This window comes from Geotrypetes seraphini, chromosome 5 (genome assembly GCF_902459505.1).
Source record: "Geotrypetes seraphini chromosome 5, aGeoSer1.1, whole genome shotgun sequence".
Taxonomy (NCBI): domain Eukaryota; kingdom Metazoa; phylum Chordata; class Amphibia; order Gymnophiona; family Dermophiidae; genus Geotrypetes; species Geotrypetes seraphini.
The window spans coordinates 175,291,135-175,314,628 of NC_047088.1; the positions used below are offsets into that span (position 1 = coordinate 175,291,135).

The following is a 23,494-nucleotide window of genomic DNA, read 5'->3' on the forward strand; positions in this document are numbered from 1 at the left end:
GGCAGTCACCACTGAAGTAAAGCTGCTTTTTCTATTTCACCGGAGGAATGACCATGAGACGGCATTGTATATTCCAAAACAGACAATACTTTTTTTGTTAGTATAAAAGTTTACAAAATTATAGCAGCATAGACATACCAAAAAGAATATGATATGGTCAGCCTGGAAATGCAATGGAGAGAACTATGCATACAGGGACCAGCACATTCCTGCATGTATATCATCCCCTCTAACATCCCCTGTGCAAGCATGGGGTTTTATACAGTCTTTCTTTGTCATGTGCAACACACCTCCAGTTCAGTTCGTGTATCAACCCTATAGGTGCAAATCTGCTGCCTAGCTATCCCATCCCCAGTCCACGCCTCAATCCTCCCCGAGGTTGCCCAGGACAGCAATGTTTCTAGAACTTTCTTTTCTTCACATGGGGCCCCCACTTCTAGGACTTATCACCTCCTGGATACCTGGTGTGCTCTGCTTGTTGTGCTGTCTTTGAAGTTTTATTAAAGCGCTGGTAGTGTCCGGTGACCTTGTAGAACAGTCTTCACAGCAGGGAGTAAGCATTCACAAAAGCACACAAACCGCATTCCAGGGAAAAAAACAGTCCTTGGTAACCCATGGCTCACACTTAAAACAAGCAGTAAACTTTTAAGTCTGTGTTTAAAAGATCTTTGCATCTCAGCTTGTGTAAAAAGTCTTGCATCTCAGCTTGTGTAAAAAGTCTTGCATCTCAAGGCCTAGTCTAGATCTTCAACATGTGAATGCGGCTCTCAAGATTCCTCAATTCTGAATAGAGACCGTGCGTTCAGTTATTGCAGCAGTGGTCCCAGGAGAGTTTCTTGCCTCTCTGGATCTCACAGAGGTGTACTTGCACATTTTTATTTTTCAAGCCCACCACAAATTCTTGTGGTTTCATGTTCTGCAACAGCATTACCAGTTCTCAGCACTGCCCTTTGACAGAGCCCTGGACCTTCAATAAAGTGATGGTAGTAGTGGTGGCTTACCTGCAGAAGATGGGTGTCAAGGTTCACTCTTACTTGGACAAGTAGCTGATCAGAACTCCCTCATTGGCCGAGGGATGACACACAGTGGAGTGGGTGCTCCAGGTGCTGGAAGACCTGAGCTGGATTGTCAACTTCAGGAAGAGCCATCTGAAGCCCACACAATTTCTGGAATACTTGGGAGTCCTTTTTGACACGGCAGTGGATTGCGTCTATCTTCCAGAAGCCCGCAGGCAGAAACTCTGTGCCCAGATTTCTTCCCTTCTAGAGCAGCCGGCTCCTTCGGCATGGAATTATCTTCAGGTTCTGGGATCCATGGTTGCCATGCTGGATGTGGCTCCTTGGGTGAGGGTGCACATACGTCCTCTTCAGCATGCTTTGCTCTCTCGCTGGGCTCTGCACAGGGATGCTTTGAAGACCCGTCTACCTTGGACTCTGGAAGCCCAAGCAAGCATGGACTGGTGGCTTCTCCCACAGTCGCTCCACAGGGGCATACCACTACACTTTGCCTCCTGGATCATAGTGATGACAGATGCCAGCCTTCAGGGCTGGGGAGCACATTGTAATCGCCCTGTTCGAGATGTTGGATGCCCTCTTAGCGAAAGTGGTCAATCAACCAGTTGGAGTTCAGCCATTCAACTAGCTTTGACGAGATTGCAGAAGACACTGGAAGGCCAAGTGGTCAGGGTCTTCTCTGACAATGGGACGGCAATAGCCTAGGTCAATCGCTAGGGAGGGTCTAAGCACTCCTCTGGCTCAAGAAGCCCGCCTTCTTTTTCTTTGGACAGTGTCATCTAGCACTGACTGTAAAGCATGTGGTGGGAGTAGACAGTGTTCAAGCAGACTTCCTTCCATGTGAATGGGTCCTGTCCCTAGAGGTGTTCCAAGCGATAGTGGGGTGCTGAGGGAGGCCCCGCTTCAACCTCATGGCCAAAGCAAGAAACAAGAAAGCGTATCACTTCTTAAGTTGAAGATCCGAGCCTGGAAGTGAGAGGCTCGACGCTATGGTGTAGCCATGGTCTCAGGAGATTCTCCTGTATGTTTTTCATCCTTAGCCATTGAATGGCCGGTTCATTCAGAGGGTCACGGCTCATCCAGGCCACATAATTCTGGTGGCTCCAGATTGGTCTCGCAGACCATGGTACACAGATCTGATGAAGTTGCGCTGAGGGCCTATCAGGACCTTCTCTCGCAGGGTCCGGTAACCATGGAGGATCCAGGTCACTTTGCTCTTATGGCATGGCTCTTGAGCACAAAGCCTTAGAGCATAAGGGATATTCTGCCCTGGTTGCTGCTACTCTTCTGAAGTCTAAGAAGTCATTTGTGGTGTCGGCTTACGCTAAGGCATGGAAGGCCTTCCAACATTGGTGTGCCCAGGACCAGATGGACCTTTATTCAGCTCTGATCTCACTAATTCTCGCTTTTTGTCAGGCTGGTTTGGATATAGCCCTCACTGTGGCTTCTCTTTAGGTCCAAATGGATGGGCTCTCCTGTTTTAGATCCCAGGATCATCGGTTTTCCTTGGCATCTCATCCTGATGTCGCTAGATTCTTAAAGGGGGCTCTTAGTGGCTGACCGCTGGTTAAGAATCCTTTCTCCTCCTGGGACCTTAACTTGGTGTTGTCTAGCCTTACCAAGGCTCCTTTTGAGCCCCTTTGAGATGCTACCATCGTGGACTTTGACGCTCAAGACCATTTTTCTGGTCACCATTACATCAACCCATCTTGTGTCAGAACTACGGGCTTTGTCTTGCAGGGACACAAAAAGGGTGCCATGGCTTCTCCTCCCTACAGCTCCTTTATAGGTTACGGTGAGCCCCCCAAACCACCTCCAGAATCCCCTAGACCCACTTATCTACCACCCCAATAGCCCTTATGGCTGCAGGAGCCACTTATATGCCAGTACAAAAGGGTTTGGGGGATATATAGGGGAGTGCACATATTTCAGTATCAATGCAGTGACTACAGGGGCTTAGGGGCATGGGTCCTCCTCTCCATGGGTCCCTAACCCACTCCCAAGATGGTTTAAGACGCCTCTGTGCAGCACGACTAGGCTTTCCTATGCCAGGCGGCCAGGTGATGATGGTTTGGAGGCTAAATTTTAAAGTTGTGATTAAAATTTTTATGGGGGTGGGGAGGGGGGGTCGGTGATCACTGGAGTAGTGTGTGGGGGGTCTGTTTTATGTGTTTGCAGTGCTTATCTGGTGACTTTAGGTGGGTTTTTGTGACTTAGACCATGTTTTACATGGTCTAAGTCACAACGTCCAAGTTCCGTCGATCGTCGGCTATATCGGTTATACATGCTGTACGACTAAGTCTTAGCCGGCCCACATCCCGCCCAACTCCCACCCTCGACATGCCTACAGAAACGCCCCGTTTAGCTTTGGTCGTTCAGCGGCACTATGAAGGCCTAGGTCATTTAGAAATATTTCCAAAACCTGCTTTTATCGACACGTGGATGTTTTTGAGAAATGTTCGTCCAAGTGCCAACTTAGGCCGGTTTTTGTACATTTTTCTCTTTCAATTATGAGCCTCATTGTTTTCCTTATAACTGTTGTGTTTTTGTCCATCATTTCCAATAAATATGATTTTAAACAATAAAGTAAACTAAAAAATGTACCTTAATAAGCACATATAAGCAAACATACTACAGTAGAATCTCAGTTATCTGGCACCCATGGGGGATTGGTGGATGCCGGATAACTGTAGTTTCTGATTATTTGAGAGTTAATGTAAAAATAGTTGTGTCTCCCTTCCCCACCGCATTCTTATTATCCTCCCACCACCCACTTGTAGGTCCAGCATCATCTTCCCTTCTTTCTTGGTTACTTTCTCTCTCCTCCTCCCCCACTTTTTCTTCCCCCTTCTCCCCCACTCCCTTACCCAAAGCAGCAGAGCCAGTGCTGACAAACCCCTCCCTCCTTCCCGTTCCCAAAGTAGTAGAGCAAGTTGTGACAATCCCCTCCCTCCTTAACTCCGTTCCTGAAGCAGCAGAGCCAATCCTGACAACCTCCCCTCCTTACCTCACTCAATCACTAATTCGATGTTGTAGTGGCAGCCAACGAGCAGAGAAAGTTCTTATGAACAGGCAGCTTCTGGCCAGTCCTAGCAGGGCCTTTCCTCTGCTGCGTTATTCCAACAGTGTCGGGTGAGTGAGGGAAACGGGTTGTCAGGACCAGCTCTGCTGCTTCAGGGAGGGAGGGGGATGTCAGAACTGGCTCTACTGCTTCGGAAATAGAGGGAGGGGATTGTCAGGGCTGGTTTTACTGCTTCGGGAATGGAGGGAGGATGTGATGGGGGTTGTGAGGACTGGCTGCCTATTGCTTCAGGGTGGGAGGGAGGGAGGGAGATTTGTGGTTGCTGCTGATGCCTCTGGGGTTAGAAGGAGGGAGGGGAGGTTATTGGGTCAGGAACACCACTTCGGATGTTGTCTTAGGAGCTCGGGACTTTTTTTTTTTTTTGACTGGATGAGAGTGCTGGTTATTTGAATACTAGATAACGGAGATTCTACTATATAACTGTTGCATTCTTGGCAGTAGTACAAAAGTCCCCAAGTAGTACAAAAGTCCCTAACTTGGACATCTCCTACTTCCAAATCACATCACCATCATATTTGTTAATTCATTCAGCCATTTGTTTCTGATGACACGTTAAGTTTTTTGTTTTGATAATAGGTTGCAGAAGTTGGAGAAATGTCAAATCATTCCAAAAATGAAAGTATTGAAACCTGTGGTCCAGTCAACAGCTCTGTAGGAGAGGAGCAACATCTTTCAAGTAGCTATAACCTGCTCTCCAAATCAGACATGGACAACGCTGTAGAAAGCCTAAACATGCATATTACAATCATGAATTTATTTACATGGATCCTACTGCTCAGTTTACCATCTTTAATTTATTGGTTAAAAAATCTCAGGTACACTTTTTATTTTTGGAATGTCTGTCTTTGGGTTGCAGTAACATGATTATTTTATGTAAGTTTATTATGCAAACAGAGCCTGCTTAACCATTGGACCTAGTGAGACATTGGTTCAGGGCTTCAGCTATAAAAGGTGCCAAAATCCCCAACCACTGATGTCACTGCCAGTGCCTAACCTGTTGCAATGGTGTTTCTGCTCCTTCCCTCTCCTCCCAATAGATTCAACATCTCCAGTCTCTCTTTTCCCTCTCTCCCCTATCCCCACTGCCTACACTCCAGCATTGCTTCCTTGCCCCCTCCTGTCCTTGGTCCTCCAAACCTGTTGGCAGCAGCAACATAAAAAGAGAGAGCCTCCAACCAACCAACCCCTGGATGTTCCTTCAGCCAGGGACCCACCAACAGGAAATTGCATCAGAGGAGGTGGGGCTGATAGGAAGCACCCAGGGGCTAGTTAGTGGATGCCTCTTTTCATATTGTTGCTGCCAGCAGGTTGCAAGACCACAGAAGAGGGGAAGCAATAGCTAACCACAAGGAGAGGGGTACCAAAGCAGGTAGAAAGGGGCGGGGTGCTAATGTGGGGTTGAAGGAAGCAAAGCACTAAAGAAAGTTGGCTCAGGGCACAATGGTCTATTGAGCCTACCCTGTATACAAACAGAAGAAAAATTGGACCTGCATGAACTTTATGTGACAAATAGCTGGACTCTCAGAGGCACAAGACCTGTATTTTTATTGTTTACTTCAGTGCAGTAGTAAAATAGCAACTTAATGACCATCAAACATTGGGGGTTTGTCCTTCTACCTTACCATTGATAGCCCTTAAAGAAGATGAGGGTTAGCTTTTATGGTCATGTTCCTGGTAAGAAGAAGCAGCCTAGCAGTTTGAAATTTGTTGATTTTGAACCCATAATGAATAGCCCCTAGATTATAAAATGGCAAAGGCAATATTTCTCAAGTGAGTAAAACTGAAGGGGACTGTAGTGATAGTCCTTAACAGGAAAGTATTTGTTTTCTGTTCAAGAACCAAAACAGAAAGCTGTCTAACCATGTACACAATCTGTCTTCACTCAAGTTATTCTCTGCTTCTGGTGACCAAGCACCACACAAAGTTCAGGCAGGACTGAGGTTCTGTGCATTCAACTGGCCAAATTTAATTTAAATCTTTTGGTGGAAATTGCCATTGCAGATCTCCTCCATCACTTTGTCAAGTGTGCACTCTGAGAACAAAGGTACTTCGTTTCATTTCCAACCATATCTCCCTCTTCACAGGTTGAGTGGCAGGTTCAGTGTGATCAAGGAGGTGTTTCAAATTCTGCCCACTCAAAAGCCCACCAGGAGCTCAAGTATTTTCAGAGGATATTCTGTATCTGTCAAATTCTGCCTTATATTCCACTTCCATCACAATTCACTTAACCTCAGTTGCCAATTTATTTCAGAAGAAAATGATTTCTGTTGAACCTATAACTGTCAAATTCATTTTAACATTCTTACTGAACTAGTAAAATCTCTTAGTACCTTTTAGTTCTTAAGAACCTGACCGTAGAAACTATATTACAGTAAGGTCACTACAGTTTACTGTAAATAAGCACCACTTTACACAGAATTTTATATTGACAAGGTAATGTCTTGCAAACAATTTTCTGCATAAGATGAAGTTGGAATTGCACTTTAAGCAGTGACATTCACATTTTCTTGATTCCTTTGGGGGAGATGCTTCTTTCTACCTTCTAGACCAGGGCTGCCCACAATTTCTTGGCTTGCGAGATACTTTTAAAATGACCAAGTCAAAATAATCTACCAACAATAAAATTTGAAAAAACACAAAGCACACTACGCAGAGAAAATGTTAATTATCATTTATATTTGTGGTTTTTTTTCAAAGAGGTCAAGGCAGATGACTTTAATATATGCAATGTCACCTCAGTAACAACTATACAAAAATAGACAAATATACCCCCTTCCTTTTTATTTCTGCTGTCTATAATTTGCACTATGGCCTCCTTTTACTAAACCACGATTGCGGTTTTTAGCACAGGGAGCTGCGCTGAATGCCCCTCGCTGCTCCCGACGCTTATAGGTTCCCTGCGCTAAAAACTGCTATCGCGGTTTAGTAAAAGGAGACCATAGTGCAAAATATAGACAGCAGATATAAATTCAGACACATTTTGATCACTAAATTTAAAATAAAATCATTTTCCTACCTTTGCTGTCTGGTGATTTCATGAGTCTCTGGTTGCACTTCCTTCTTCTGACTGTAAATTCAATATTTCTTTCTTTCTGCCTCCAGACCTCATTCCATTCCCCAACCAACATCTCTCTCTGACCCTCCATGAGTCCAACTTTTTCTTCTCTCCCTGCCCACTTCCCTTTCTTTCTTTCTTTCTTTCTTTCTTTCTCTCTCTCTTTCTTTCTCTCTCTCTCTCTTTCTCTCTCTCTCTCTCTTTCTTTCTCTCTCTCTTTCTTTCTCTCTCTCTCTCTCCCCTTTCTTTTTCTCTCTCTCTCTCCCCTTTCTTTTTCTCTCCCTGCCCCCTCCCCTTTTTATTTATTTTTATTTTATTTTAACAAGTTTTATTGAATTTTCACAATGGCACATATACCAGATAGCCAAATCCCCACCCCAAAACATAAACATTCATACTGGTACTCTTCAATATAAGGCAATACTATCCAACCCCAAATTTCCCCCTCCTTCTCTTTATTTCTCCCTGCCCCCCTTTCTTTCTTTTTCTCTCTCTCCCTGCCCCCCCCAAGCCACCGCCGCCGATTTCTCCCTGCTTCCCTGACGCCAGGCGAGTACAAGCGCTGGGCCCATAGCCTTCCCTCCCGACGTCAATTCTGACATCGGAGAGGAAGTTCCGGGTCTGCCAGGCAGCAATTGGCTGACCCGGAACTTCCTCTCCAACATCAGAATTGATGTTGGGGGTGGAGGGGATGGGGGAAGGCTATGGGCCCAGCACTTGTACACGCCTGGCCTGGCCTGGGAAAGTAGGGAGAACAGAACACAAAGCCAATGCGAGTCTATCGCAGAGCCCGGAATGGGCTCCACGATTGACTCGCGTTGCCTTTGCGATCTACTGGTCAATCGTGATCGACCTTTTGGGATCCCCTGTTCTAGACTTTTTACTTTAGAGAGGATTCCCTTTGGGTTTAGTAAACCAAAATCTTTAGAAAGTATATATAGACTGTTTTTGATATGAATGGCATGGCTGGTAAAAGGATATTCTGTGCCCTTGCCCTAGCAGCCTTCTGCCCCTACCATCACCTCCTTTATAATGTGTCTGTTTTCTCTACTATGCAGGGCAAGTTTCATGTTAGGCTACAAAGTTTTCAGATCTTGTGACTGATACCACAAGATTGGTTATGCAGAAGAGGAAACTATGTTCTTAAGTGCCTGCCTTCCTGCTGGTCAGGGGGGCTGAAATGTTGGGGTAAATGCTGAGTTAGGCCTCCTATGTGCAGGGGATTTAAAATACCCGCCTTTTGCTGCCCTTGGAATCTTGTTACTCTAGGCGATTGCCTAGTGTACCTCTGCCCAGTAAGCCTGGTGTTTCTGTAGATAAGCATACTGTGTTGAACAGGAAGAAATATAACAGTTTTCTTTGTTATGGCCTAGCAAGCTTGAATCTAGTGGAGCACATGAAAGTTGTTTCTGAAAGAATGCCAAACTTCAACCCTCCCCCCCTGTTTTTTCTTGTATTGCATTACATTTTATTTAAAAAATTTAACAGATATTTTAAACAACAATGTCTGTCATGGCACATGTACTGCAACCAAAAGCAGAGCTTTAATCTTTGCTGCAGCATGTTTTTAGTAGCCTCTTGTACTAGTTATAAGCAAAATGTGGTAATGTATTCAAAAGACAACTATTTTAATCTCCTACAGGTATAGTATACAGCTGAATCCTGACCCATGTGGACCAGTGGCTATAATACTTGTATTTGCTTTAGAAATGATCATGAGTTCAAGTATTACTTCAATCAAGTCAAGGTACTTTAATTATTTTGGAAATTAAAGATTTATTTTTCAAGAACATGCAGGATAGGCAGGGAATCTAATACACAACAGATTGCATGTAATAAAACAGGGTACAGACAAAGGAATGGTTATAATATTCCTGGTTTGATTGCAGGTTTGGATTGTGAAGCATAATATGTATGGTAATCCAGAATTAGTAAAACTTCCTATTGTAATTATCTGATTGATCTACTGAATAATTGACTCTAGCTGTAGCTTATTTACTGGAAAGTAAGCTAAACAAGTTTTCTGATCATTTTAATGACAATAGTTTCAATTATTTTCCTAGTTTTCTTTTTCAGCATTTTCAGCCGAGCTTAATGCATTTCTTAGTAAACATTTTAGACCTCTTTCAGAATTATATAGCCTCTCTGCTGTATAAAACTGTGGATAGGGAATACCATCTGATTCAATAGACCAAGATAAATTATTTGAGATGATGTGGAGAAGGTGATTCTTGTAATTACATTCTTCTCTGCCTGGAAAATTCAAAATTGAAAGCCATGCAAATAGAGCATTTATCAAGTCAACTGATGGCTTTTTTCTCCTGTTTACAAAGTCCATCTAGAGCAGTGGTCTCAAACTCGCAGCCCAGGGGCCACATGCGGCCTGCCAGGTACTATTTTGAGGCCCTCGGTATGTTTATCATAATCACAAAAGTAAAATAAAACAGTTTCTTTATCATATGTCTCTTTAGCTATAAATTACAATATTATTATTAAGACTTAGCCAAAAGGAAAGATTTATAAACTATAAAGAGTTTTATCTCATGTAAAATTGTCATTTATTTACTAAGACAACTATTTTTTCTGAGGCACTCCAAGTACCTATAAATCCAAAATGTGGCCCTGCAAAGGGTTTGAGTTTGAGACCACTGATCTAGAGCAGTGTTCTTCAACCTTTTTACACCTATGGACCGGCGGGAAAAAAAAAATTATTTTGTGGACTGCCAAACTACTAGGACTGAAATTTAAAAACCCCGTTTCCGCGAGCTCGGTCCTCACAAACCATCTGATTCCATCCGCACAAGCCTCAGTTATGATTGTATACTGAATGTATTTTATTAAAGTATAAAATAAAAAGAAACAATATTATATACAATTGTCATTTTATAAATACAAATAATACAGAGCAAGGATCAACAAAACCCCTGTCTCCCCTCCCCTTCATATATATCCCCTCTACTATCAAGAAAACTGAATAAGCCAAATTATTACAGAATGCTACACAAAAATATTATGCTAACAGAATACCACAGTCACACATGACAGGAATAGTGTTAGGGGAGTGCAACTAGGGCAACTGCCCTCTGGTCAGAGAGAGCCCTAAGCCAGCTGGAAGCTATAGAAGCACTGCCTGAGCTTTGCAATCCCCAGTTATGTCTAACTCCAGCTCTAGCAGGATATATATTTCAAATCTGATATGTTCTAATCACAAAATAGAAATAAAATGAAACAGTGGCACTTTGCACATGCTAATGCTCATTAGGGCGCACTAAGGGCTCCTTTTACAAAGGTGCGCTAGGGTTTTTAGTGCACGCACAAAATTACTGCGTGCTATAGCGCATGGTACCAAAAATCTACTGCCTCCTAAAAAGGAGGCGGTAGTGACTAGCGCGCTCGGGAATTTAACGTGTGCTATTGCGCGCATTAAGGCCCTAGCGCGCCTTTGTAAAAAGAGCCCTAAGTTATAGTAAAATGGCCTCATTGTATTTTATTGTAAGTATTCAAGTTAACTCTTCTATTCACATGGAATAATCAAAAGCTCTTTTTTCACTTTCTTTGCAGTATCTTGTTGAAGACTGCTTCACAACTTCAGCTCCTTTTGGCAATTGCTACTGTGGCTTTTGGACCAATGCATTTATATAGAGCATCATATTTTATTACTGTCTCCCTGTTTTTTCATGTATTGTGTTGCTTTGTATAATTTTTTAGTGAACCAAATTAATTTTTTTATCATCTGAAGTTGTGGCACAGGCTGGCACTTTAAAAAAAAAAAAAAAGATAAGAGCACAGATATACCATACTTACTGTACATTGACTGGTAAAAACAAAACTGTGCTTTATGTGCTCAGATGTACAGGGTTTTGTAGAATTTGGAGGAATTGTTTGGAGAATATTTAGTATACTAGAGTAAAATGAAGCCATATGTTAGAAATCACATAAGTAATTCATACAAAACAGAGCCATTTTCTTTGTTGAGGGCTGTATCGAATATTAAAACTGTCTATGGATGCATTAGGATTCTAATCAAAACCAGCAGGTATTTTTCTATTTCATATAATTTCATTTTAATGCTAAAACTTATGTTTTTTTCCTGTGTTAGTTGATAAACTTCAGTTTTTCTTTCAATGAAAGAAAGTACTCATAGCTATGTCAAAAAACTGGGTTAGATTGTTTGATTATACTTTAACCTAGAGTATAGCAGTGTGCTATATTTCTTTCTTTTTTTTATTTACTTGATTAGCAACTATCGGAAAAGCTGTTTCAAATACGTGTACATTGCAATTTATATTGTGTGATGGTGAAAAAATTGATTGAACAATGTACAGTAAAGTATGTAGGGGTTTTTTGTACTTGGTAGCTAAAATTAATAGAAAATCCACATATTGTGTACTATTTGAGCAATTTACAACAATGTCTGTTCATTAAAGAGTGCTAAATAATTTTAATGCATAATAACTGGTCTTATTGCTTGGTAAAAATATCACCTTATTCACTAAAAAGCAATCATACAAACATGTTATGCAAAGACTGGTTTAACCTAACAATCAATTAACATGAAATATTTTCATGTCCATTCAAATGAATGGAAAATGCCTTTAAATCCAAAATGACAGCAATTTTAAATATATATATTTTTTTAACTAAAGAGTAAAGTACTTGCCAATGATAAGATAGCAGAACGTTTGGGCTAAATTGGGCTAAATTATCTCAGTGGCTAGAAATTGGTGTTAGACCCAGAAGGTTATTTTTATATGGGAAAAGTTGTACTCTTTTAGGACCTTAATGATCTTTATATTCTTGGCTTAATGTAAAAATCTGTGTATGTGTTTTATTCTTTAAAGCCTCCTTTGGCATGTTTTTCATAGAGATTAAAATCCCAAGTGATCAAAACGTATTCTGAAGCCAGGAAAATATAATAAAATAGTAAAGTGAAAACGGATTAAATCACTATATATGCCTTTGTTATATATGGGCAAAAAATCATTTGGGCCAAAAACCATGCCAGTAAACTCTCTTTGTAAATAAGAGTTCAGTGCAAGTGTCATGAGAGATTCACAAAATATAGAAGATAATATTTTATTTGCCACTGCTGTTGGTTGAAAGCACACAGATACTTCAGTGGCTTCCTTGTTTTTTCAATTTGCCTGCAGAATGCTTGTGTACTTTACTCTGGCTATTTGTGTGAGCATCAGAAACTTAGAAAAATACTGTAATTAAATTTTGGGAAGAAAAAAATATATATATGTACTTTCCTTCTCCAGACACTGTCCCAGGACATTCTTTTTCTGCTACAGGTAAATGGCCCTGCCTAGCAAAACAGAACAAACCCTTCAAGATGTATGTACATTTAAAAAAGTTAAGGTATATTAATTTTTACTGAACAAGGTGATTCCCGATTTTCAGCACAAGATGACTTTTTGCATCATCACATGTTTTTCATGTTCTATTTATTTAGCATCTTTTACTGAACAGACTGCATAGAAGGCTCTTCTTCATCTGCAATCCATAAGAGCATAAATTTTATAATATGGTACATAAAGCATTCTTCTGTACTAACCTGCATAAAATGTGATGTTGAAATTGCCAAATCTAATCAAGTTTTACATCTGCATTAAGCGTAGTCCCTCCTCCTGATATTCAAAACCATTTAACCAGAAAGAGCCACTGACCGGTTAAATCGTATTTATCCAACTAACCAAGATAATCGGTTAACTCCGCTGAATATTCCTGGTTAGCAGCTAAAAGTTAACTGACAATATTCCACACTGACCAGCTAAGTGTAGCAGGCCAATCAGACTGCCTAAAATAGCAGTCATGTCTTTGCCTGTTATAATTTAACCAGTCAGCGCTGAATATCGACTTAACTGGTTAAGTTATAGCCAGCTTTTTTAAAAAAAAACTCTGATATTCAAATGCTGGTCACTGAAAATAGCCCGGCATTGAATATCCGGGCTCACTGACGACCACGGAACTTAGGTGGGCTAGTAACTCTTGGACTGAATATCAGGCCTACTATAGAGAATACTAAAGAGTTCAGAATGTGTACATTGGAGGCAATTTTTAAGAAACACTTCTACAAAGTATAAAATCACTGAGGGGCATGTTTACTAAAATATGTTATCATTTTTGAGTTATCACACCTTAATGCACAGCTGTAGATTTACTAAGTGCATAGTCATGCTCTAAATGCATGAGGTTTGGCCACTGTATTTTTTTTTTCTAGCAAAAAAGGTACAGGTACTCAAATACCAAGCTATTTTCAGGAGTTTGGTGATCTCTAAGGGCTCATCCCACAGTAGCCAGGCCCCCTGCAACCAGCCACAGAATCCATGAAAAGGCTGCACTAAGTGTGCAGAACCTGAGTACTTTTAGTAATACTTGGGGAACATGGGTCATTATCAAGTAATGGAAAAAGTTTTGATACTCAGTATTTCCGAGTACCCCCTCCCCCTCAAAAAAAGCCCTGGGTGTGGCAAGCATCTGTCCTGCATTTACTTCACAGGGCAAACACATACCAACCGCATGGGCCTGTGTTACATTTACTAGCAGCTCTCTGATGCAAATATAAACACCAAAGGTGCACAGCCGCACAGCTCAACCCCCCTTGGTTATAATACTCCAACCCAGTCCCTCACCCCAGGAAATAAATCTTCCATTCAAGCTCCCCTTTTACAAGATTAATCCTCTATCATAGGAAGTCCCTAAAGCACTGGACCACCCATAGAAACCCTCCTGCCTGGACACCCTCATTGAACCCTCCATCCCAAGATCAACCCTTCCAAAGCACTGACTCCTTCAAAGAAACCTTCCCCCCCCCCTCTCAACTAAAGATCCCCTGGAATTCATTTGGGGGCTTCCAAGACAGTCTGGTGGGCCAGGGAGGGAACAGCCCATTCCACTCCTGTCTCAGAGCTGTGCTGGGTTCAGAATGGTGCCTAAGATGTCTAGAAATAGTCTCGCAGTACTACCACATAGGGCAAGATGACTGTTGGCAGTCATAATGCTGTGAGTCTACTATAGACAATGACACAGGGACAAATTTGTCCCCGTCCCTGCAGGAACTCAATTTCCCCGCCCCGTCCATGTGAGTTTTGTTGCTGTTTTCTGTCCCTACCTCCTTCCTGTAAGCTCTGCCTTAACTGCACAAGCCTCGAACACTTATGATTTTAAAGTGTTTGAGACTCATACAGATGAGAACAGAGCTTTCAGGAATGGGGCATGAACAGGAAAAGATCTTGACAGGACGGGAAAATGAGTTCATGCGGGGATGGCAAAGCTCTGAGATGTGAGCAAAAGAGAAACGCTCTTCCTGGCTTATTAAACTCTCAGGGAAGTCACTGGGTGAGGAGGTGCTCCAGCCGGAGGAGCTTTTCAGTATGGGAGCAGTGAATTGGGGGGAGTTTGAATGTGAGGGAATTTCTTCTGCGGGGGTCCCTGTGTTAAAAATATCAGAGGAATTTTGTCCCTGTGACTAGGCTGTGCTACTGGATTGCTGGTTGCATGGCTGCACTTAAATGCAGCTGTTGCTCTTGGCAATTGTAACAGCCCATGACATTGACCATCCACACTAGCTGTTAGTGCTGGCTAGGCCCTGTCACACCCATTTCCCACCCAGACACCACTCTTACCTTTGCTAAGTAGCTAGTGCAATGTTTTTTACCATGTTGTCTGGTTTTAACGTGTAGTAGCCACTAGCACGGATTTACACTAATGGTTCTCTGCACAATAACACCCTTGCTAGTTGCGTAGCAAGGTTTAATAAACATTTTCCTAAGTTTCTTTTGGAAAACTTAAGACCAGTGGTTACTGTGGATAAAGAAGTTCTCGGACTTTTCACCTGCTTTTGAAAAAGGGAGCCTGGGATTGGTGGTAGCTGTCACAGGGAAAGCAATGATAAGAACAATGTGACCGCATTTATAGGGCTGGCCTTAGAAAAACAAAACCTAATCTTGAGCCAAGGACTTGAAACTACCTCTTTTTTGTATAAAACATGGTGCTTGTTCACAGGACTCCCTTTTACTTAGACAGGTTAAAGCAAGCCTTTATGAGCTTGTAAAAGTAGCCATTGTTTAAAAGAAATAGAGTGAAGTACTTGTGTTTGTTTTGTGGGATTGTTTATATCCAAGAGCGCAATATTCCACACTCTGTTAAACAGTGAAGTTTTCCAGATAATGCTATCTGGATCACTTATGGACAGAGCCCTCCACAGCAACCAGACGCACAGACAATGCTGAAAATAAACCACACCCTCTGAAACACGTCAAACACCACTCGTTTGGTGATGGCTAAATTTTAACATATTTATCAATGATCTAGAAATGGGAATAACTACCGTATTTTCACGTAGATAACGCGCACTCGTGTAAAACACGCACACGGGTATAGCGCGCGGGAAACACAAATTTATGTAAAAAAATTTTAATATAGCGTGCACACGCGTATACCGCGCATGCTAAAACCTACTCCCGCCTACTCCGAACCGGCATCCTCCCCCCCCCCCCCGCTCGCTTACCTGCGTTTTACAACTATTTTTTTTCAATCCGATCCGGCATCCCCCCTGCAAACCGGCATCCTCCCCCCCCCCGCTCGCGTCACCCCCCCCTCCCCCGCGATCCTACATCCCCCCAGCACCAAACATCTCTTACCCGATTGGGCACTGGCACCAGCACCAATGCACAGGACGTGCAGTGCCAGTGCCCGAAGATCCTCCCTTGTTGGTTTAGGCTGGGCTGGGCTGGGCGGTGCGGTGCAGGAGAGATCCTCCTTCTTCCTGCGCCGGGCTGGACTAGGCTTTGAGCATTTGCGCATGCTCAAAGCCTAGTCCAGCCCGGTGCAGGAAGAAGGAGGATCTCTCCTGCACCGCACTGCCCAGCCCAGCCCAAACCAACGAGGGAGGATCTTCGGGCACTGGCACTGGCACGTCCTGTGCATTGGTGCTGGTGCCGGTGCCCAATCGGGTAAGAGATGTTTGGTGCTGGGGGGGATGTAGGATCGCGGGGGAGGGGGGGGTGACGCGAGCGGGGGTGGAGGATGCCGGTTCGCAGGGGGGATGCTGATCGGATTGAAAAAAAATGTTGTAAAATGCGCTCACACGTATAACGCACAAGGTTATGCACGGTTTGTAAAATCGTGTATAATGCGCGCGTTATATGCGTGAAAATACGGTAATGAGATAATTAAATTTGCTGATGACACAAAGTTTTTAAGTCATAAGAGGATTGTGAAAAATTGCACGCAGACCTTGTGAGACTGGGAGCCTGGGCATCAAAATGGCATATGACGTTTAATGTGGGAAAGAGGAACCCGAACTATAGCTATGTGATGCAGGATTCCAAGTTAGGAGTCACTGCCCAGAAAGAGAATCTAATAATAATAATAACAGTTCATATACCGCAGGGCCGTGAAGTTCTATGTGGTTTACAATGATTAGAAAGATGCTACAAATTAAGTGGAACATACATAGTTAGAGATTAGTGGCTAACAATTTAAGGGATCAGTTTTTATGGGAGAGATTGTACAGATTCGTTACCTATGTACTTCAAGAACAGGTATGTTTTTAAGTATTTCCTAAATTCACCATAGTTATTTGTGAGATCATTGAGAATACATTGAAATCTTAGGGCTCCTTTTACTAAGGTGTGCTAGTGGTTTTAGCGCATGCTACAATGCCCCGCGTGCTAAACGCTAACACCTCCATAGAGCTTGCATTAGTATTTTTCATTTAGCGTGGGGTTTGCGCGCGCTAATCTTCAGCACACGCTAAAAACGCTAGCGCACCTTAGTAAAAGGAGCCCTTAGGCTCAGTGTAGCGGTGGCTAAGAAAGCAAATAGAATGTTAGGAATTATCAGGAATGGAATAGAAAACAAAGATGAAAATGATATGCCTTTGTATTGCTCTATGGTACGGCTGCACCTCGAATACTGTGTGCAGTTTTAGTCACTGTATCTCAAAAATATAGTGGAATTAGAAAAGGTACAGAGAAGGGCAGCAAAAATGATAAAAGGGATGGGATGATTTCCCTATGAGGAAAAGCTAAAGTGGGTAGAGCTCTTCAGTTTGGAGAAGCGATGGCTCAGGTGAGATATGATAGAGGTCTATAAAGTATTGAGTGGAGTGGAGTGTTTACTGTTTCCAAAAATACTAGGACTAGGGGGAATACGGTGAAGTTGCTAAGCAGCAGATTTAAAACAAACTAGAGAAAATATTTCTTTACTCAACGTGCAATTAAACTCTGGAATTTGTTGCCGTTGAATGTGGTGAAATCAGCATAGCGGGGTTTAAAAAAGATTTGGATAATTTCCTAAAAGAGAAGTCCATAGGCCATTATTGAGATGGCTTAAGGAAATCCACTGCTTATTCCTAGGATAGGCAACATAAAATCTGTTTTACTTCTTGTGATCTTGCCAGGTACCTGTGATCTGGGTTGGCCACTGTTGGAAGCAGGAATACTGGACTTGATGGACCTTCGGTCTATCCCAGTATGGCAATTCTTATGTTGTTATGTTAAGCTGGAGATGGCGAAGGTGCCTAATGGAATTCAAAAGAGGTTTGGACAATTTCCTGGAGAAAAATCCATTAAAAATTAGTAGCCAGGCAAACTTGAATGTCATCAAATTATCCCTTGTAAGGATCTATGAGAAATGTGATCTTTGTTCTGAGGTCTGCTGGGTACTTGCAAACCAGACTGGCATTGACAGATATAGTATGCTAGACTCCATAGACCTTGGGCTGACTCAACATATCTTAACTTATATTCTTATGTACCAATGGTTTTAATTTGAACCTATAAAGCTGATCTTTATGCATCCTAATGCCAATTTTCATCACAGCCAGTTAGGTTAATTTTCATTATTTATTTATTTGTTCATTTTTATAGCCCGTCTTCCCAAGAGCCCAGAACGGGTTACAATAAAATAAAAGTAAAAATTAGGGGCTCCTTTTACTAAGGTGCACTAGCGTTATTAGCGCACGCACAAAATTACCGCGCGGTACGCTTCTAGAATAACGCCAGCTCAATGCTGGCATTAAGGTCTATCGTGCGCTATTCCACATGTTAAGGCGCTAACGCACCTTAGTTAAAGGAGCCCTAGGTACTTGGAAATTCCCTAACTGTCCCGAAGGCTCACAATCTAGTTAAAGTACCTGAGAAAACAAATTATTAAATAATACAGGGTTTTTTTTCTTGAACCAAATGCATGGAATTTGTTCATAGTGCTATGTTTATGTTATGTTTAATATCTGAATGCTCTGCGGTGTTTTCTATCTATAACTTTTTAAAGGTGTATTGGTGATTAATATTGTTTGAAATTACTAGACATCATGTTCAGTATTTTCAGTCATTTATAATCTATTTTAGAGGCTAAAAGTTTAGCATAAAATGCTCTATTTTTGTTAGCTATATAATTGTTTTGCCAAGCTGATATTTTCAGCCTTTGATATGTGAAATTGTGCAATTAGTAACATAAGCCAATTTTTTTAAAAATCTGTTTATAATGTGCATTAAAATATGACTCTCTAGTTGTTCATGTAAAACTGCCTTTGGTAAGTATAGTAGAAATTGTTAGTTTAATTTAAAACTACATTACCACATTCTGGTTTTATAAACTTTTATTAAGAAACCAAATCAAAATTTAACCTACTTTTCATTCAAATTTTGATCTATTTTGTTCTTTATCATTAGAGATCAATCCAGACAAAAAAATCTTAATATGTGTAGGATGTTTTTTTTCTTTGTAAATCCTGAGATCATAAAATACCCTACACCTACTGCAGTTTTTATTAAGATCATGCTGTTAATATTAAAGACTTATTCAATAGCACTTTTTATATAGGCTACAAAAGATAAATGTCATTTTTTGGATAAGGCTCTGTCCTTCTTTGTGGCTCACGTAGTTCTGTGGGGCTTAAACATTTGTGCCTTAAACAACGTTTACACTGAACCTTAATCTGAGCCAGATGCTAAGGAAGATTAAACAAATATTGTAAAGAGGAAGTGACGTCACCGATGTGGCAGGGCACGAACGGCTGAAGCTCCGTAGGGGCCGCGGAGTATTTGTTTGAGAGCGCGGTGTAATTGGCTCGCCTTGCCCCTTCTCCACATTCCCGGTGTGGTGGGATATGGCCACGGCCACCCGACGCAAGTTGGACCCCTCCAGAGTGGTGACAGGCAAGTCGGGGCTGGGAATGGACAAACAGCACGTTTCCCCGAGTGCCTTCAAAATGGCGGCGGATCTGACTGCAGCGCGGGAAGCGGCGGTGGAGGGAGACAGAGGAGCGTGTGGCCCTCCTGAGACGGGAGGGTTTGCGGACGTGCTGGCCTGTCTTCGGGAGGATATTCTATCCATCCGCACAGATATAAAGCAGGCAGTGCTGGATATTAAGCAGGATCTGCATGATATTACACGTCGGCAGGAGGAATTGGAGACGCGAGTGGATGCGGTGGCGGAGGACTTAATTGACACCCAGGGAGCTGTGGCTGCTCTCCAGAAAGATGGACTTGATCTGTGGGAGAAGATGGAGGACTTAGAGAACCGCACTGTGGGCTCCAAGTATGGTTGGGGGAGTTCTGCAACTGGAGGCTGGGCCTGCTGCAGTCTGGACTCAAGTGGTGGGGATTTGGGAGTGGGGGAGGAGAGAGAGATATGGTTACGGTGGTGACCTGGAATGTGGGGGGTATTAACTCCCCAATTAAGAGATCTAAGATTTTGCACCAGTTACAAAGGCATAGGGTTGATGTGGCCCTCTTGCAGGAAACTCATCTGGATACAAAAGAATACAGTAAGTTGAAGCGGTGGTGGGTGGGGGACTACGTGGCGGCCGATGGGGTTCATAAGAAAAATGGTGTCATCATTTTATTTCGGAAGGGGGTGGCGACCAATCTGGAACAGTTGGATGTTGACCCGGGGGGCCGCTATGTTTTTTGTAGAGGGGAGATTGCTAGAAAGAAATTTCTCTTTGGATGCTTGTATGCTCCCAATGTTTTTGACCCCCTCTTTCAGAAACGGGTGGTGGCTGTTTTAATGGCATATCAGGGGGAGCAGATGCTCCTTGGGGGGGATTTTAACGCTGTTTGGGATCCTAGTCTTGATTGTTCGGGGGTGGCTGGTAAGGGCCGGAACCCAGGGTCGCAAGGGTTGCAGAGCTTGGGTCAGTTGTTTGACTTGGTGGATGTTTGGCGGGTATTACACCCTGTGGAGCGGGATTTTACCCATTTGTCGAGGGCCCATAACACACAGTCCCGTATTGACCATCTTTTGGTGTCTAGTTCTATGTTTGGTATGGTGTGTCAAGCTGAAATAGGCGTGGCCGTCATTTCTGACCATGCTTGGGTGTGGTTGCAGTTGTTGGTGGACAGTGGTGGGAATCGCCGGCGGCGGTGGGTGTTTCCTCTATACTTATATAAAGATGTCCGCTTTCAGGAGATGTTGAATGAGCACTGGAGTCATTATGTCCATGATAATGCAGCCCATCAAGACCACCCGGTTCTTTTTTGGGAGGCCGCAAAAGCGGTGTTGCGAGGGGCAATCATTAGTTACACTAGTCATGTGCGCCAAATGCGGAACAGGGAGATCTTGCGCTTGGAAAAGGATTTGCGTCGGGCACGCCGGCTCTTCGGCAGTACTCAGCAGGTGGTGGATAGGGCCCGGTACTTAGAAATACAAGTGACTCTTAATGAGTTGTTACATCAGCGGGCGTGTAAGTCTATGGCTTATTATAGATATCAGCTGTACCGGTATGGCCAGAAAGGGGGGAAATTGTTGGCTCGTTTGGTAGCTCCGGAACGGGGGTTGAAGCCGATCGTTATGTTAAAAGATCGGATGGGGAAACGGGTCCGTACCGATCAGGGCATTTGTGAGATTTTTCACCAATATTATACCCGCCTCTATGGTGCACTGGCAGTTGGGGGGTTGGTTGTGTGGTTCTCTGTATATCCAGAATATACCCCACCCGCGGGTTACTTCGCAGGAACGAGCCAGGCTGGAGGCTTTGATTACGAAGGAGGAGGTGTATGCTGCGATTGTACAGAGCCCTCTGCTGAAGGCGCCGGGGAAAGATGGGTTCCGGAATGAGTTTTACAAGCTTCTGGGAGTGGGAATTGTGCAGCCGCTAGCTCAAGCGTTTAATATTATGGTCCAGGCAGAGGCTCTGCCGGAGCATTTGAACGTAGCCCATATTTTGGTTCTCCCTAAGCCTGGGTGGGACCCGACGGTGCCGGAGGCATACCATCCTATCTCCTTGTTGAATGCGGAGGTCAAATTGTTGGCCAAAATTATGGCTAATAGACTGGCCCGGATTTTACCCCGCATTTTACATGGGGCGCAAGTCGGGTTCGTGCAAGGTAGGTTCATTGCTTGGAATATGTGTAAAATATTGCTCTCTTTGGAATTGCGGGCTTCCCGGAACCAACGGTCGATTTTGGTGAGTTTTGATGCGGAAAAGGCGTTTGACCGGGTGCGGTGGGACTTTTTGTTTGCTTCATTGGAGGAGTATGGGTTTGGGGGGGTTTTTGTATCTGTGGTGCGCGTGCTCTATGCGTTGCCACAGGCTCGTATATTGGTGAATGGTTTGGAGTCAGATCTTTTTCCCATCTTTAGAGGGACGCGACAGGGCTGTCCGCTGTCGCCGCTCCTTTTTGCATTAACTCTTGACCCCTTGATTCGGGATGTGTATGCAATGCCTACGGTGGCGGGTTTTCAGGTAGGGGCCCATCAATTTAAGCTGGCGGCTTATACTGATGATTTATTGGTGCATCTTGCGGACCCTGAACGTTCCTTGCCGGTCTTATTGGACCTTTTGAGAGAATACGGAGATTATGCTGGCTTGCGGCTTAATCTGTCCAAGTCTGAAGCATTGGCCTCCTCTGTGGATATTCAGGAGGGATGGGGGACCCAGTTTCCTTTGAGATGGGCTAAGGGGTCCTTCTGTTATCTAGGGGTGTGGTTAGTTATGGATGTCCCGGGGTTGTATAGATTGAATATTCCTCGTTTATTTCTGACTACACGTAGTTGGCTGGAGAGGTGGCAGTTACTGCCGGTTTCGTTGTCTGGGAGGATCCAGTTGCTTCGGATGATGATCTTGCCACGATGGCTTTATTTGTTTCAGACTCTCCCCGTGCGTCTTCTTCGGCGGGATCTGCATAAATTGCAGGGCTTGTTTTCTCGGTTTATTTGGGCAAATAAGAAAGCTAGGTTGTCGCTTCTGTATTTGCAAGGTGGTTGGGGGGAGGGGGGCTTAGGCCTGCCTGATCTACAATGGTATAACTATGCTTGTTTGTTTGCGGCATGTAGAGGATTGGATGTTGGGGTCTTCTAAGTTTTCCCCGGTGCAGATGGAGAAGGCTTATTATGCTCCGGCTCATCTTTTTTCACTGTTACATTTGCCACAGGGACAGATCCCAGTTCGGTTGCGATCCAGTTTGTTGGTGAGATCATTGCGGGAGGCCTGGATTTGGTTGGTGCACCATTTGGATGGTAATCCGGTAGTCACTGATCAAATTCCGCTGCTCGGGCACTCTCCTTTTCCCCCGGGGAATGATAATGCGGCTTTTGTTGTTTGGGAACAGGAGGGGGTTTGGAAGTTGGAGCATGTTATGACGCCAGAGGGCGATTTGATCGGATTTGATGCCTTGCTGAGCCGGGTGGGGGATAACTGGGGAAATAGATTTGCTTATTGTCAGTTGAAACACTTTAGGGCCACACTGGATCGGGGCCAAGTGGGCACCCATATGGGCTCTCGCTTGCGGGATTTCGTTGACGTGGAGTCCGGGGTGGAGCTCTCGGTCTCCCTAATTGCTCGTTGATTGGCACGAGTGGAACCTTGTAAAGAGTGGGGTAGATATAGGAGGGGGTTGGGAGGCTGATTTGCACATCTCCTTGCAGGCTTGGAACCTTCCGGATCAACTTAAGGGAGTTCCCTCCTTGACTCGTAGTGCAGTCTTGCGGGAGTGCTATTTTAGGGTGCTTTATCGTGCGTATTTAACACCTCAACAATATTTTTATTGGGGAGCTCTCACTCAGCTGTGCCCTAAGTGTGGGAAGGGGGAAGGGACTTTTGGGCATATGATGTGGGGGTTTGGCCTTATTCAGTTGTACTGGCTGGAGATCCTACATTATATGCGCAGTGTGCTTCATCTTACCCTGGTTGGTTCCCCTGAACAATTAGTGTTAGATCTTCCAGGGGCCTGTGGGAGGTTGGGAGGAGCGCGCCGTCTTTTGTGTCGGAAGCTTTGTTTGGTGGCCAGGAAGGATATTCTGAAATGTTGGACTTCTGAGGTGCCTCCTGGTTTTTGGCAATGGCGTGCGGATGTGCATCAATTGGCCTGTTGGGAAGCCCGAGATGCGACC

The 23,494-nt window shown here is 43.6% G+C and overlaps 1 protein-coding gene across 2 annotated transcripts in view; it reads left to right on the forward strand.

Moving 5' to 3' along the window:
- Positions 1–10,926, forward strand: part of PGAP1 (post-GPI attachment to proteins inositol deacylase 1) — a 215,526-nt gene extending 204,600 nt beyond the window's left edge. For both annotated transcript variants that reach the window (XM_033946396.1, XM_033946397.1), the window contains exons 25-27: positions 4,672–4,910; positions 8,793–8,897; positions 10,712–10,926. In XM_033946396.1, coding sequence (XP_033802287.1) covers positions 4,672–4,910; positions 8,793–8,897; positions 10,712–10,850 — 483 coding nt within the window. In that variant the 3' untranslated portion in view covers positions 10,851–10,926. The remainder of the gene's footprint in view (positions 1–4,671; positions 4,911–8,792; positions 8,898–10,711) is intronic.
- The last annotated feature ends 12,568 nt before the right edge of the window (positions 10,927–23,494 follow it).